Below are 17,232 nucleotides of genomic sequence, written 5' to 3'. Positions count from 1 at the left end.
TTTCTCTCCCTCCTCTCCTCTCTCCAACTCCCAGTGGGTTCTCATCCATAAAAGTCTTTTCTAGTCTATTCCATTTCGGAGCATAGAAAGAGGATGGGCAATTTTTAAATTTTATTAATTTGTAAGGTTCCATGATTTTCTTAATTTCTTACAGTTTTTTTGGCACAGAGAGCCCCCAATTTCTGCGCTTCCAAAAGCCAATTTGTGTGTAAAACACTATGATTATGCTCTCTGGACCCTGGAAGAGGGAAAGCCTGAATTCAAGCATCTGTTCCCATTTAATGAGCCACCTGAGTGAAGTTTCCAGTATATCAGGCCTTATTCAAGAAGTGACTTAAACTTAACTCAAAGATTCCAGATTGAAGCATATAGTAGAAAAAGCCTAAATTCTTTGGGGAAAGCCTAAATTTACCTTCCCTTAGTCTAACAAGCTCCTGGAGTTGAGGGCAGAGTGAATTAGGTCTACCCAATCACTCCACAATCCCATTTTAAAAAGCAGCACCCCAAAGAAAAGCTTTTTTTTTCCAATTGATGAATCCTTTGACAGCTAACTTTAAAATGCTTTTCCTATTTGATATGATTTCTTCCAATCCTGTCCCATCGCAACTGCATATTCAGGAGGTAAAAAGAAGCAAATGTCAATGCTGAATTGATCTACAAACTCCACCTTAAGAAATACTTCTCTACCACAGAATTCTATCCACTTAGGCAAGATTAGACACAGAGAAGTTTCATTTTTATCATTGAGTAATAGCTGTTGCTTAGATATGTTACAACTTTACCTTATCTACTGCCCTGAAGCTCTCTAACTCACTAAAAATTGAAATACTTTTGGCCCAATATCTATTTCAGGAAAGATAAAGTAGATATACTTTTCCCTATTTCTCCCACCAAGCACAACTAAAAATCTGAATATTGTATATAAAACAAACATAAGGTGACTCTGAAAGGTAGAGCAAAAAAAGGGGACTACCTAGGGATCTGAAGACCTGTGGCTCAACACAGCGTGCATTCCCTGGGTTTTCTTTTTGTCTCATTCTTCCTAGACTGGGTACTAGAAAAGCCAGCAAAGCAGAAACTCCGAGGAGTGCAGGCAAAAAAAGGACCTAAGAAAGTCCTGCTCTGTCTAATTCAAAGGGCCAGAAAAGGAAAGCCTAATAAGACAGAAAATGTTTAGACAACAAATGATCTATGTCAATCAAGACCACACATAACAGCGTGGCCCAAGTCTACCTCTTACAGCAAAGGCCAAGTGAAGAGCCTAGGGCTCTACCTTTATCAGACTGTAAGAAGGCGCTGCAACCCACCTGCTGGGGTGGCCTCAGAGAAGTCCTGACAGAGAGTCAGATGCTCACTACATCGTGGCAAAAATGAAGTCACTTATCCGAACTGTGATATCAGTAGAGCCCACTGACGAAGTAACCAAGGACTCCCCCGTCACACTGTCCGGCTGGTATCAGCAGAGGCATAGGTGGAGCATGAACTCCCACTACCCTCCAGAAATAATGAGGACTCCCTTGCCTGACCCCCCAGGCATCAGTGAAGGCCTATGGGAAAACCTGCTATTTCAATTCCTCACCAGCCTGGGGAAGCAACACATACCTCATCCTAAATATGGTGGCAGAGAAGACCTTCTAAAATATAAGACTTAGGCCTGGTGCAGTGGCTCGCATCTGTAATCCCAGCACTTTGGGAGGCCGAGGCAGGCAGATCACTTGAGGTCAGGAGTTCAAGACCAGCCTGGCCAATATGGCAAAATCCTGTATCTACTAAAAATACAAAAATTAGCCAGGTGTGGCAGGGCACACCTGTAATCCCAGCTACTCGGGAGGCTGAGGCAGGAGAATTGCTTGAACCCAGGAGGCGGAGGTTGCAGTGAATCGAGATTGCACCACTGCACTCCAGCCTGGTGACAGAGAAAGACTCTATCTTAACTAAATAAATAAAAGACTTAAATCCAGGGTCTCATAATAACCAAAATGTCTACATTTCAACTGAAAATTATTTGTCATACCAAGAATGGGGAAGATCTCATCTTAAATGAGAAAAGACAATTTTAAAATGCCAATATCAAGGTGATGAAGAAGTATGAATTATCTGACAAAGATATGAAATCCATCATCATAACAATATTTCAACAAGCTATATGAACATGCTTGAAACAAATAAAAAAATAGAAAGTCTCAGCAAAGAAATTGAAGACAGAAAAGAAAAACCAAATGGAAAATTTTGGAACTAAAAATTATAATAAGTGAAATTAAAAACTCACTGAATGTCCCTCTCCCTCTCCCTCTCTTTCCACGGTCTCCCTCTCATGCGGACCCGAAGCTGGACTGTACTGCTGCCATCTCGGCTCACTGCAACCTCCCTGCCTGATTCTCCTGCCTCAGCCTGCCGAGAGGCACGCGCCGCCACGCCTGACTGGTTTTGGTGGAGACGGGGTTTCGCTGTGTTGGCCGGGCCGGTCTCCAGCCCCTAACCACGAGTGATCTGCCAGCCTCGGCCTCCCGAGGTGCCGGGATTGCAGACGGAGTCTCGTTCACTCAGTGCTCAATGGTGCCCAGGCTGGAGTGCAGTGGCGTGATCCCGGCTCGCTACAACCTCCACCTCCCAGCCGCCTGCCTTGGCCTCCCAAAGTGCCGAGATTGCCACCTCTGCCCGGCCGCCACCCCGTCTGGGAAGTGAGGAGTGTCTCTGCCTGGCCGCCCATCGTCTGGGATGTAAGGAGCCCCTCTGCCTGGCTACCCAGTCTGGAAAGTGAGGAGCGTCTCCGCCCGGCCGCCATCCCATCTAGGAAGTGAGGAGCACCTCTTCCCGGCCGCCATCACATCTAGGAAGTGAGGAGCGTCTCTGCCCGGCCGCCCATCGTCTGAGATGTGGGGAGCGCCTCTGCCCCACCGCCCCATCTGGGATGTGAGGAGTGCCTCTGCCCGGCCACGACCCCGTCTGGGAGGTGAGGAGCGTCTCTGCCCGGCCGCCCCGTCTGAGAAGTGAGGAGACCCTCTGCCTGGCAACCACCCCGTCTGAGAAGTGAGGAGCCCCTCCGCCCGGCAGCCGCCCCGTCTGAGAAGTGAGGAGCCCCTCTGCCCGGCAGCTGCCCCGTCTGAGAAGTGAGGAGCCTCTCCGCCCAGCAGCCACCCCATCTGGGAAGTGAGGAGCGTCTCCGCCCGGCAGCCACCCCGTCCAGGAGGGAGGTGGGGGGGCCAGCCGCCCCGTCCGGGAGGGAGGTGGGGGGGGACAGCCCCCCGCCTGGCCAGCCGCCCCGTCCGGGAGGTGAGGGGCGCCTCTGCCCGGCCGCCCCTACTGGGTAGTGAGGAGCCCCTCTGCCCGGCCAGCCACCCCGTCCGGGAGGGAGGTGGGGTGGTCAGCCCCCCCGCCCGGCCAGCCGCCCCGTCCGGGAGGGAGGTGGGGGGGTCAGCCCCCCGCCCCGTCCAGGAGGGAGGTGGGGGGGTCAGCCACCCCGTCCAGGAGGGAGGTGGGGGGGTCAGCCCCCCGCCCGGCCAGCCGCCCCGTCCGGGAGGTGAGGGGCGCCTCTGCCCGGCCGCCCCTACTGGGAAGTGAGGAGCCCCTCTGCCCGGCCAGCCACCCCGTCCGGGAGGGAGGTGGGGGGGTCAGCCCCCCGCCCGGCCAGCCACCCCATCCGGGAGGGAGGTGGGGGGGTCAGCCCCCCACCCGGCCAGCCGTCCCGTCCAGGAGGTGAGGGGCGCCTCTGCCCGGCCTCCCCTACTGGGAAGTGAAGAGCCCCTCTGCCCGGCCAGCCGCCCCATCCGGGAGGGAGGTGGGGGGGTCAGCCCCCCGCCTGGCCAGCCGCCCCATCCGGGAGGTGAGGGGTGCCTCTGCCCGGCCGCCCCTACTGGGAAGTGAGGAGCCCCTCTGTCCAGCCACCACCCCGTCTAGGAGGTGTGCCCAACAGTTCATTGAGAACGGGCCAGGATGACAATGGCGGCTTTGTGGAATAAAAAGGCGGGAAAGGTGGGGAAAAGATTGAGAAATCGGATGGTTGCCATGTCTGTGTAGAAAGAAGTAGACATAGGAGACTTTTCATTTTGTTCTGTACTAAGAAAAATTCTTCTGCCTTGGGATCCTGTTGATCTGTGACCTTACCCCCAACCCTGTGCTCTCTGAAACATGTGCTGTGTCCACTCAGGGTTAAATGGATTAAGGGCGGTGCAAGATGTGCTTTGTTAAACAGATGCTTGAAGGCAGCATGCTCGTTAAGAGTCATCACCACTCCCTAATCTCAAGTAACCAGGGACACAAACACTGCGGAAGGCCGCAGGGTCCTCTGCCTAGGAAAACCAGAGACCTTTGTTCACTTGTTTATCTGGTGACCTTCCCTCCACTATTGTCCCATGACCCTGCCAAATCCCCCTCTGTGAGAAACACCCAAGAATTATCAATAAAAAAATAAATTAAAAAAATAAATAAAAATTTAAAAAAAAAACTCACTGAATGGAATTAGTAGAATAGGACAGAAGAAAAAATAAATGAACTTGAAGACAGAACAACAGAATTGGCTCAATCTGAACAACTTAGAGAGAAAAAAAAACTGAAAAACAATGAACGCAGCCTCAGGGACCTGTGAGCTTATAACAAAAGCGCTAATATCCACCACTCCGAAGCTAATAAGAGTGGCTAACCCTTATCTTCCAGACATGTCACTTTTTTTGTCAAAGTGGAAATCAAGTAAGAAGTTTACTAGTTGGCCTCATATTTAATTTTTAATTGTTTTCATTAGCAGTAACATACACCACTTCAAAATCGGCAGTCTTTTGTGATCAGCAAAGGGAGGCTCAGAAAGATGACATAACTTTGCCAGGACATGATTGTTCAGAGGCAAGACATCAGTTAGGAGCCCAGTGTTCCTAAACTTAGTTCACTGCTCTTTGCATTAAATACATTTCTTTTCCCACAGTCAACTAACACTAGTAAAGCACTGTATTTTGGGTAACTGCATTAGAAGAATATCTTGAAAAAGTATTTAAAGAAATCCAGTGTGGAGAGATATTCAGAGAAGGACTGTGTGGTAGATAGAGCTCCCTCTCCCCTCTCCCCTCCCCCCTCCCCCCTCTCCCCTCTTTCCACGGTCTCCCTCTGATGCCGAGCCGAAGCTGGACGGTACTGCTGCCATCTCAGCTCACTGCAACCTCCCTGCCCGATTCTCCTGCCTCAGCCTGCCGAGTGCCTGCGATTGCAGGCGTGCGCCGCCACGCCTGACTGGTTTTCGTATTTTTTTGGTGGAGACGGGGTTTCGATGTGTCGGCTGGGCTGGTCTCCAGCTCCTAACCGCGAGTGATCCGCCAGCCTCGGCCTCCCGAGGTGCCGGGATTGCAGACGGAGTCTCGTTAACTCAGTGCTCAATGGCGCCCAGGCTGGAGTGCAGTGGCGTGATCTCGGCTCGCTACAACCACCTCCCAGCCGCCTGCCTTGGCCTCCCTAAGTGCCGAGATTGCAGCCTCTGCCTGGCAGCCACCCCGTCTGGGAAGTGAGGAGCGTCTCCGCCTGACTGCCCATCGTCTGGGATGTGAGGAGCCCCTCTGCCTGGCTGCCCAGTCTGGAAAGTGAGGAGCGTCTCTGCCCGGCCGCCATCCCATCTAGGAAGTGAGGAGCGCCTCTTCCCGGCCACCATCACATCTGGGAAGTGAGGAGCGTCTCTGCCCGGCCGCCCATCGTCTGAGATGTGGGGAGCACCTCTGCCCTGCCGCCCCGTCCGGGATGTGAGGAGTGTCTCTGCCCGGCCGCCCTGTCTGAGAAGTGAGGAGACCCTCTGCCTGGCAACCGCCCCGTCTGAGAAGTGAGGAGCCCCTCCGCCCGGCAGCCACCCCGTCTGAGAAGTGAGGAGCGTCCTCCCTCCTCGTCTGGGAGGGAGGTGGGGGGGTCAGCCCCCCGCCCGGCCAGCCGCCCCGTCCGGGAGGTGAGGGGCACCTCTGCCCGGCCGCCCCTACCGGGAAGTGAGGAGCCCCTCTGCCCGGCCAGCCGCCTCGTCTGGGAGGGAGGTGGGGGGGGTCAGCCCCCCTCCTGGCCAGCCGCCCCATCCGGGAGGGAGGTGGGGAGGTCAGCCCCCCGCCCGGCCAGCCGCCCCATCCGGGAGGGAGGTGGGGGGATCAGTCCCCCGCCTGGCCAGCCGCCCCGTCCGGGAGGGAGGTGGGGGGATCAGCCCCCTGCCCGGCCAGCCGCCCTGTCCAGGAGGTGGGGGGGGGGGCGCCTCTGCCCGGCCGCCCCTACTGGGAAGTGAGGAGCCCCTCTGCCCGGCCAGCCGCTCTGTCTGGGAGGGAGGTGGGGGGGTCAGCCCCCGGCCCGGCCAGCTGCCCCGTCCGGGAGGGAGGTGGGGGGGGTTAGCCCCCCGCCTGGCCAGCCGCCCCATCCGGGAGGTGAGGGGCGCCTTTGCCTGGCCGCCCCTTCTGGGAAGTGAGGAGCCCCTCTGCCCGGCCAGCCGCCCCGTCCGGGAGGGAGGTGGGGGGGTCAGCCCCCCGTCCGGCCAGCCGCCCCATCCGGGAGGGAGGTGGGGGGTCAGCCCCCCGCCCGGCCAGCCGCCCCGTCCGGGAGGGAGGTGGGGGGGTCAGCCCCCCGCCCGGCCAGCCGCCCCGTCCGGGAGGGAGGTGGGGGGATCAGCCCCCCGCCCGGCCAGCCGCCCTGTCCGGGAGGTGAGGGGCGCCTCTGCCTGGCCGCCCCTACCGGGAAGTGAGGAGCCCCTCTGCCCGGCCAGCCGCCCCCTCCGGGAGGGAGGTGGGGGGGTCAGCCCCCCGCCGGGCCAGCCGCCCCGTCGGGGAAGTGAGGGGCGCCTCTGCCCGGCCGCCCCTACTGGGAAGTGAGGAGCCCCTCTGCCTGGCCAGCCGCCCTGTCCGGGAGGGAGGTGGGGGGTCAGCCCCCCGCCCGGCCAGCCGCCCCGTCCGGGAGGGAGGTGGGGGGGTCAGCCCCCCGCCCGGCCAGCCGCCCCGTCCGGGAGGTGAGGGGTGCTTCTGCCCGGCCGCCCCTACTGGGAAGTGAGGAGCTCCTCTGCCCGGCCACCACCCCATCTGGGAGGTGTACTCAACAGCTCATTGAGAACGGGCCATGAAGACAATGGCGGTTTTGTGGAATAGAAAGGGGGGAAAGGTGGGGAAAAGATTGAGAAATCGGATGGTTGCTGTGTCTGTGTAGAAAGAGGTAGACATGGGAGACTTTTCATTTTGTTCTGTACTAAGAAAAATTCTTCTGCCTTGGGATCCTGTTGATCTGTGACCTTATCCCCAACCCTGTGCTCTCTGAAACATGTGCTGTATCCACTCAGGGTTGAATGGATTAAGGGCGGTGCAAGATGTGCTTTGTTAAACAGATGCTTGAAGGCAGCATGTTCGTTAAGAGTCATCACCACTCCTTAATCTCAAGTACCCAGGGACACAAACACTGCAGAAGGCCGCAGGGTCCTCTGCCTAGGAAAACCAGAGAACTTTGTTCACTTGTTTATCTGCTGACCTTCCCTCCACTATTGTCCTGTGACCCTGCCAAATCCCCTCTGCGAGAAACACCCAAGAATGATCAATAAAAAAGAAAAAAAAAAAAAAAAAAAAAAGAAATCCAGTGTGACCACTTTTACTAACATTCCTAGTAACCATCAGTGTAAACATCTGGGGACCCTAATAGGAAGAATGCCATTAATTTGCATGCTCAGTAGCCCACTGCGTGAGGGTGGCTTTAGCGAACTCGTCTTGCTGACCAGAAACATACTGAAGTAATTGTGCTCTTCCGTGTGAAACAGATGGTCTTGGTTTTTCAAGTTTTCCTGTGTGTTTGTCCTCTTGGATTTCTTTTGCTGAGCCTTTGCTTTAAAAAATACATACAAATTTATTAGCTTTATTGCTTTATGCTAATTAATAAAAAATAAAAGATGGCAATGTAGATATATACTCCATTATTTCCATGTGCTCAAATGATGTGTGTTCCTGACAAGAGTTCCAGCCTCATTCTGACACTCGGAGCTGTCTCTTTCACTCTTTCAGCACAGCCCTATGTTTTACATATTGAAGAAACTTTCTGTCCAGCACCTAGGAACAGGTCTTCACAGGCTGCCACTGTTGGTGTGAATCCTGCACCCGATGCCTTCTACTCTAGGTACGGATCGCCCCCAATTATAGTTTTCTATTTTCTTATCTTCCCCACCCAACGTTGCAACAGGGCCTGCACCTGGTTTTCCAGGTATTTGCAGGCTTTGCATAGTCCTTGGCATTCTGTGTTCTCCCTTGAATACCTGCTAAGAAATCTCATGCTTGAAAGAGTAAGAATATGGAAAAAGCAGTATTTTAAAACTCACTTGCCAGTTAACAGAGTTGCCCATGCATTTTTCATTTTCACATTGACTCTTTCAAACAGAGCCACAAAAGTCAAACACCCCAAAATTGATGAGAATCAATCAGTGGAGCCAGTGTCTCCCCTCTCCACATGACTCCGTTCTTCAAACAGCTCTCTGGGTTTGCTTCCAAAACACAATCACTCTGTGGTTCTCAGAATCCCTGCAGGAGAAGGTCCCTGTGTGATCAACCAGGAGTCAGTTCTTAACCCAAAAATGGGACAACATAGAATATCACCTACAGGCCGCGACTTGTAAACTATTTGTTAAATTTTAAAAAGTGGGTTGGGTGCAGTGGCTCACACCTGTAATCCCAGCACTTTGGGAGGCTGAAGTGGGCGGATTACTTGAGCTCAGGAGTTCGAAACTTGCCTGGCCAACATGGCAAAACGCCATCTCTACTAAAAATACAAAAATTAGCCAGCCGTGGTGTCACACACCTGTAATCCCAGCTATTCGGGAGGCTGAAGCAAGAGAATTGCTTGCACCTGGGAGTCAGAGGTTGCAGTGAGCCAATTCATGCCGCTGCACTCCAGCCTGGGTGACAGCAAGACTTTGTCTCAATAAATAAATAAATAAATAATGCTCAAGGTATTTCAGACTGCCCCAGCATTTAAGTAGCATTGGCCCTCAATTTTTGCTTTGATGCCTGTTTATAGAGGGTCCTAAATGGCACTTGTTTTGTATATTTCATACATTCATTAAGCCAGTGTATATAGGCCCATTCATATTTTTGAGACTCTAGCCTTTTCATAGTATTAAAGTTCTGTTAGACATTCTCTCTATGACAGTTTCCCTGACTAACTCCATATCATTTTCATCATTCCACATTCTCCCAGTGCTTAATCAGGTCCCTACCATGATTTTTACATTTCTCCTGTGACTTCTCCATGTGTTTTATCATCTTTTCTGCATATTATTTGTCCCGACTCACCAACTATATAAAAGTGAATTGTGTTCTTCCCTTCCCTTCATGGTGCTCCACACACAAACTCTATCAAATCTTCCTGCTTGGAATAAAAAGAGGAGCAGAAAGGAATAAACCTGTACCTTGGAGGGACATGTAACTATCTACCCGGTATTTTTCTATTATAAAATAAAGTTCTGGCCAGACGCAGTGTCTCACACCTGTAATCCCAGCACTTTGGGAGGCCAAGGTGGGCAGACCACTTGAGGGCAGGAGTTTGAGAGCAGTCTGGCCAACATGTTGTAACCCTGTCTCTACTAAAATTACAAAAAAAAAAAAAAAAAAAAAGCCAGGCATAGTGGCACATGCCTGTAATCCCAGCTACTCAGGAGGCTGAGGCAGGAGAATCACTTGAACCTGGGAGGCAGAGGTTGCAGTGAGCTAAGATTGCACCAGTGCACTCCAGCCTGGCCAACAGAGCAAGACTCCATCTCAAAAATAAATAAATAAAGTTATGTGAAACATTAGGTGAATACTGTTACTAAAGATGCATCTGAAAGCAAATGCAAATGTCTACATACTCTTTGTAATTAACAGTGGTCTTCCAGTTTAAGCTTGGTTCCCATCTCTTGGTCATTTGATTCCTCCAAAAATTAATTTGGTTCTTCTCCAGTGACCTCTTGCCTGAACCAGAAATGTCTTTGTGGAGGGCAGCTGCTTCTTCCTTCTTGGGGGCTTTGCCAAGCTGATCCTTTTCCTTTTGCTGGTCTTCATTGAAGCTAATCCCCTTTACTGAAAAAATGAGGATAATTTTCAATGATATCTGAATTATCTAGTGTTCTCTGTAGATTAATGCCAGTGGTAAATTCAGGAAAGGAAGTCTCAGATGCATCTAACTTGTGGTCCTTAGTAACAGTTAAATAAGGGAAATGTCAAGACTAAGGCTTCTGTTGGAGTTGGGTGGACAGTAACGTGATGTTCCTAAACTCACACCTCTGCTGCAGCACAACAGATACAACAGCAGGGCTGCACCTGCTCATTCCTCACCACCACCAAAAAATTCAACCAAAACCCTCTATTGACTAAAACACATCATATTTAAATGGCTTGAACCAAAGATAAAGGAACATCTTGAAGGTAGACAGGTATGACATATTACAGAGGAATGAACATAAGAATTTTAAGAGAACTCTCATCAGAAACACCGCAAACCAGAAGAAAAGAGAGTAACATCTTTAAAGCGTTAAAAATGAAAAAAAAAAAAACCATGTCAACCCAAAATTCTATACTAAGAGTAAAACAAAAATCTTTCAAAAATGAAAGCAAAATAAAAACCTTCACAGATGAACAAAAACAGAGAATTCACTGCCAGAAGACCTGTGCTAGAAATGTTAAATAAAATTATTCTGTCGGGAGTAATACCATGCCAGCCAGAAACATGAATCTATGCAAAAAAAAATTAAAAGCTGCAGAAATGGTAAAAATAAATATATAAGACTTTGTGTATTTTTTAATCATTCTAAAATATAATTGACTGTCTAAAGCAAAAATAGTAACAACGTTTTGAGGGGTTTATGACATGTAGAAATAAAATGTGTGAAAACAATAACACAAAGTATAGGGAGGGGTATTCAAGGAATATTGTTGTAAGTTTCTTAAACTATTTGTGAATTTTAGAATTTTACTTAAAGGAGACATGATAAGTTTGAGATATATATTATAAGCCAGAGGGCAGCTAAGAAACTTTTAATAAGAAATATAAGCAGTAAATTAATAGCATAAATAAAATGGAATCATTTTAAAAAGCTCAATTCAAAACGGGCAGAGAAAGGAAAAAAACCACAAAGAACAGATGAAACAAATAGAAAACAAGTAGCAAGATAGTAAATTGAAATTTAACTGTATTAGTAGTTACATCAAATGAAAATGGTTTACACACATCAATTAAATGAGAAATCATCAAATTGGATGAAAAAGGAGACCTATTTGTGGCCAAAAGAAACTATTTTATATATAAAGATACAAATACATCAGAAGTAAATGGCCAAAGAATAGTTCATGCAAATAATAATCAAAAGAAAGCAGGAATGGCCATATTAAAATCAGACAATATCGACTCCAAAGCAAATAATATTAACAGGGACAAAGAGGAGCACACAAACTAATAAAGGATCAATTAGCACACAATTGTAAATGTATATTCACCAAACAACAGAATTTCATAATATATGAACGAAACACAGAGCTAAAAGGAAAAGTAGATAAATCCGTAATTGGTAGACTTCAAAACTCTCTCAGCAATCAATAAAATGAGCAAACAAAAGATCAATAATGATATAGAAGACCTGAGCAACACAATCAGACAACTTGACTTAATTGACATTTAAAAGACACACAACTCAGTAACACCAGAATACACAGTCTCTTCAAATGTGCAAGGAAAAAATCACCAAAATAGCCCATATTCTGGGCCATAAAATGAACATTAACAAGTTTAAAGTAACTAAAGTCATATAAAATATCTTCATACATTGGAATTGAACTAGGAATTAGTAAAAGAAAGATCTACAGAAACTCCTCATATATACTGAATAAAAACATCATATATCAAAATCTGTGGAACACAGTTTATACAATGCTCATAAAGAAATGTGCAGCATGAAATCTTATGTCCAAAATAACTAAATAAAGAGACTGAGACAGGCAGATCACTTGAAGCCAGAGGTTCGAGACCAGCCTGGCCAACATAGTGAAATCTCATCTCTACCAAAAATAAAATAATTTATTTTGAGTTCAGGGGTACATATGCAGGTTTATTATACAGATAAACTCATGTCACAGGGGTTTGTTGTACGGATGATTTCATCATTCAGGTACTAAGCCTAGTACCCAATAGTTATTTTTTCTGATCTTCTCCCTCCTCCCACCCTCCATCCTTAAGGAGGCCCAAGGGTCTATTGTTCCCCTTTGTGTCCATGTGTTCTCATCATTTAGTTCCCATTTGTAATTGAGAACATGTGGTAATTGGTTTTCTTCCTAAAGAGAACATGATCACATTCTTTTTTATGGCTGTATAGTATTCCATGACATATATGTACCACATTTTCTTTATCCAGTCTACCACTGATGGGGATTTAGGTTGATTTAATGTCTTTGCTACTGTGAATAGTGCTGCAATGAACTTATGTGTGCATGTGTCTTTATGTGATGATTTATATTTCTTTGGGTATATGCCCAGTAATGAAATTGCTGAGTTAAATGGTTTTTCTATTTTTAGCTCCTTGAGGAATTGCCACACTGCTTTCCACAATGATTGAACTAATTTACACTCCCACAACAGTGTATAAGCATTCTCTTTTTTCTGCAACTTCACCAGCATTTGCTGCTTTTTGACTTTTTCATAATAGCCATTCTGACTAGTGTGAGATGATATTTCATTGTGGTTTTGATTTTCATTGCTCTAATAATCAGTGACATTGAGCTTTTCCCACTTGTTTATTGGCCACATGTATGTCTTCTTTTGAAAAATATCTGTTCATGTCCTTTGACCACTTTTTAATGGGGTTGTTTTCTTCTTGTAAATCCATTCCTTATGTACACTGGATATTAAACCTTTGTCAGATGCATAGTTTGCAAATATTTTCTCCCATTCTGTGGTTTGTCTGCTTATTCTGTTGATAGTTTGCTGTGCAGAAGCTCTTATGTTTAATTAGATCCCACTTGTCAATTTTTGCTTTTGTTGCGATTGCTTTTGGCATCTTTTGTCATGAAATCTTTGCCAGTTTCTATGTCAAAAATGGTATTGCCTAGGTCATCTTCCAGGGTTTTTATAGTTTTTAGTTTTACATTTAAGCCTTTTATTCCTCTTGAGTTGATTTTTGTATATAGCATAAGAAGGGTCCAGTTTCAATCTTCTGCATATGGCTCATCAGTTATCCCAGCACCATTTATTAAACAGGGAGTCCTTTCCCCATTGTTTGTTTTTGTCAGCTTTGTTGTAGATCAGATGGTTGTAGGTATGTAACCTTGTTCCTGGGCTCTCTATTCTGCTCCATTGGTCTATGTGTCTGCTTTTTATGCCAGTACCGTGTTGTTTTGGTTACTGTAGCCCTGTGGTATAGTCTGAAGTTGGGTAGCGTGATACCTCCAAGCTTTGTGGTTTTTGTTTCGTTTTTGTTTCTTTTTTTTTTTTTTTTTTTTGCTTAGGATTGCCTTGGCTATTCAGGTTCTTTTCTGGTTCCATGTGAATTTTAAAATAGTTTTTTCTAGTTCTGTGAGAATGTTGTTGGTAATCTGACAGGAATAGCATTGAATCTATAAATTGCTTCAGGCAGTATGGCCATTTGAATGATATTTATTCTCTGAATCCATGAGCATAGGATGTTTTTCCATTTGGGTGTCATCTCTGATTTCTTTGTAGTGTTTTATAATTCTCATTGTAGAAATCTTTCACCTTTCTGGTTAGCTGTATTCCTAGGTATTTTATTCTTTTTGTGATAATTGTGAATGGGATTGCATTCCTGATTTGGCTCTTGGCTTGGCTGTTGTTGATGTACAGGAATTCTGGTGATTTTTGTACATTGATTTTGTATCCAGAAATGTTGCTGAAGTTGTTTATCAGCTAAAGGAGCTTTTAGGCTGAGGACGCCTTGTTTTATATGCTCCAAGTAAAACATTATTCACAACTGAATTCATCAAAATTTCTTCAAATGCAAATATGACTACATTAAATTAAATGTATCCTGACATTTTTAAAAAACTAGAGAAATAAATCAATAAAACCCAAAATTAAGATACATAAATATCAAAGTAAAGTGGAAAAGATAAAAATTAAAGTTAGTTCCTTGAGAAAATTTAGTAAATCTATAGTCCTATAGCTATAGGTGGATCAAAATAAAAAAAACCACAAATGGCCAATATTAGGAATGAGAGAGGTAACAATGACTACGAATTCTACAGATATTAAAAGGTCAGTAAGAGAATACTATGAATGAGTTTATGCCAATAAATCTGATAACTTACACAAAATGAACAAATTCCTTTAAGGACAATCTAATATACCAAAGCTCCCTCAGGAAGAAATACATAACCTGTATAGTGCCATAACTATCAAAGAAATTGAATTTGTACTTAAAATTTTTCCCATAAAGAATATTCCAGTCCCAGATGGCTTTCACCAAACATTACTACCAAACATTTAATAAACCTACCAAACATTTAATAAACAAACAATATTAATTCTATACAAACTCTTCCAAAAAATTGAAGAGGAGATTAAACTTTCCAAATCATTCTATAATGTCAGTATTACTTCAATACCAAAACCAGATAAAGATACTAAAGAAAACTACACACTAATAACCTTATGAATATAAGTGCAAAACTTCTTAACAAAATCTTGGCAAATTAAATCTGATAATGTATATAAAAGATACAAGTGGGGTTTGTCTCAGAAATGTAAGGTTGGTTTGTCACTTGAAAAATTAATCAATGTAATTAATCACATTAACAAACTAAAAGGAAAAAAACAAGATTCTCTCCATAGTACACAAAGAAACATTTGATAAAATCCAACATTCATTCCTAATAAAAGTTCTCAGTGACTCAGAATAGAAACCTTAACCTTGTAAATGGTTAGCATCAAACTTAACTGAAACATTTCCCTTTAATATCAGGAACAAGAGATCATTTCTATTCAATTTTTTACTGGTGGTTCCAGCTAGTGCATTAAGGAAAAAAAAAAGAAATAAAAATAAGTTGAGATTGGGAAGGAAGAGTTGAGATTAGAAAGGAAGAAGTAAGAAAATGATCTTTATTCACTGACAATAAGATCATCTACATAGACAACCCTCTGGAATGTACAAAGAAGATACCAGAACTAATAAGTGAGTTTAGCAAAATTTCAGGATATAAAATCAGTATGCAAAAATCAAGTGTATTTTTATACAATAGCAACAAATGATTAGAAATGGAAAATTTAAAACTCATTAACAATAGCCCCAAAATATGAAATACAGATAAGTTTCAAAAGAGATGTATAAGACCTGTATATTGAAAGCTACAAAACATTAGTGAGAGAAATTAAATAAGACCTAAATAAATTGAGAGACATACTAAGTTCATGGATTAAAAAATTCAATATTGTTAAGATGTCCATTTTTCCTAAATTAGTCTATAAATTCAAGGCAATATCATCAGTCATAATTCCATCAGGTATTTTTTTAAGAAATTGACATGCTGGCTCTAATATTCTTATAGACTTGCAAAAGACCTAGAATAGCCAAAAAACTTTTTAAAAAGAACACCATTGGAGGATTTAAACTACCCAACTTCAAGACTTATCATAAAGCTAGAGTAATCAAAACAGTGTGGTATTGGTGTAAAAATAAAGAAATCAAAGTTACAGTAGGAAGTGTTCAGAAATACATTCACAGACAAATAGACAACTAATTTTTGACAAAGTTATAAAGGTAATTCAGTGGAGAAACAATAGGTTTATTTTTGATAAATGATGCTGGAACAACTAGGTAAGCAAAAGAAAAAAATGAACTTTGATCCATACCTCATATACACAAACCAAATTAAAGTGGATCACAGACATAGATTGGAAAGGTAAAACTGAAAAACCTCTAGAAGAAAACATTGGAGAAATTCTTCATTATACTGGGTTTGGAAAAGCATTATAAGATAAAACACTATAAGGAAAAAATAAGTTGTACTTTATCAAAATTGAAGACACTTGTTTTTTGAAAGACACTGTTTGGAGAATAAAAATATGAGACCCAGATTGGGACAAAATATTTATAAATCATATATCTGACAGAATATATAAGCCAAGAACATATATAAAGATCTGTCGCAACTCAATAAAAAACTGAATAGCCCAATAAAAAAATGGATAAAGAGTCTGAATAGACACTTTACCACATAAGATATGTGAATGGACAATAAACACATGAAAAGATGCATTCAACAACTGCAAATTAAAACCAAATGAGATACCAGTACACACCTATTAGAATGTCTGTAGTTAAAGGACTGACCATATCAGTTAATGAGGAGTATGTGGAAGAACTGGGACTCTCATACATTGCCAACATCAATGTAAAATATTGCAACCACTATGGAGAGCAGTTTACCAGTTGCTTAAAAAGTTAAACATACAACTACCATATGACCTTACCATTTCACTCTTAGGTTTTTATCTAGGCATAATGAAACTATATGATCATACAAATCCTTGCACAAAAATGTTCTTGGTAGTTTTATTTGTAATAGCCCAAAACCTGAAATAACCACACACCCGTTAACAGGAGAGTGGATAAACAAATTGTGGCATACCCATACAATGGAATAATACACATCCATAAAAGCAATAAATTAATGATAGATGCAAAAGCATAGATGAATCTCAAAAACAAACAAAAATCTGCATAAACCATACCACAAAAATTACAGAACACCAAGGAAGATCCTAAAAGCTTCCAAAGAGGGGAAAAAGCCAAAACAAACAGTTCACATGGAAACATAAGCCTTTGAAATGCTAACTAAAAATTAATTTCATACCATTACTCTAGAAACAACTGAGAGAAAATAATAAAGGTATTCTCTAACATGCGAATCCTCAATTTTTTCCCTCCCATGTGCATCTTTTACTCAGGAGGGTCTAACAAATGATGGGTGCACCAAGAAAAGGAAAACTGGGGCCGGGCATGGTAGCTCACACATGTAACCTCAGAACTTTGGGAGGCCAAGACAGGTGGATCACCTGAGGTCAGGAGTTCCAGACCAGCTTGGCCAACATGGCAAAACCCCATCTCTACTAAAAACACAAAAATTAGCCTAGTGTGGTGGTGTGCACCTGGAATCTCAGCTACTAGGGAGACTGAGGCAGAAGAATCGCATGAACTCGGGAGGCGGAGGTTGCAGTGAGCCAAGACCACACCACTGCACTCCAGCCTGGGTGACAGAGCAAGACTGTCTCAAAAAAAGAAAAGAA

General features: G+C 44.5%; 1 protein-coding gene across 2 annotated transcripts in view; it reads right to left on the bottom strand.

Annotated features, from left to right (window-relative positions):
* LOC100985455 (outer dynein arm-docking complex subunit 2) overlaps positions 1–17,232 on the bottom strand; it is a 46,837-nt gene that overhangs the window by 16,359 nt on the left and 13,246 nt on the right. The window contains exons 3-4 of one of the 2 annotated variants that reach the window (XM_063607653.1): positions 9,815–10,025; positions 6,578–7,803 (exon numbers count right to left, since the gene is read on the bottom strand). The exons of the other annotated variant lie outside the window; for it this stretch is intronic. Of the exons in view, the coding sequence (XP_063463723.1) occupies positions 7,635–7,803; positions 9,815–10,025 (380 nt within the window). The 3' untranslated portion in view covers positions 6,578–7,634. Of the gene's footprint in view, positions 1–6,577; positions 7,804–9,814; positions 10,026–17,232 lie in introns of those variants that run through there. 2 annotated transcript variants of the gene reach the window in all.

This window comes from Pan paniscus, chromosome 8, assembly GCF_029289425.2.
Source record: "Pan paniscus chromosome 8, NHGRI_mPanPan1-v2.0_pri, whole genome shotgun sequence".
NCBI lineage: Eukaryota > Metazoa > Chordata > Mammalia > Primates > Hominidae > Pan > Pan paniscus.
This window is presented reverse-complemented; position numbering and strand designations above follow the sequence as displayed.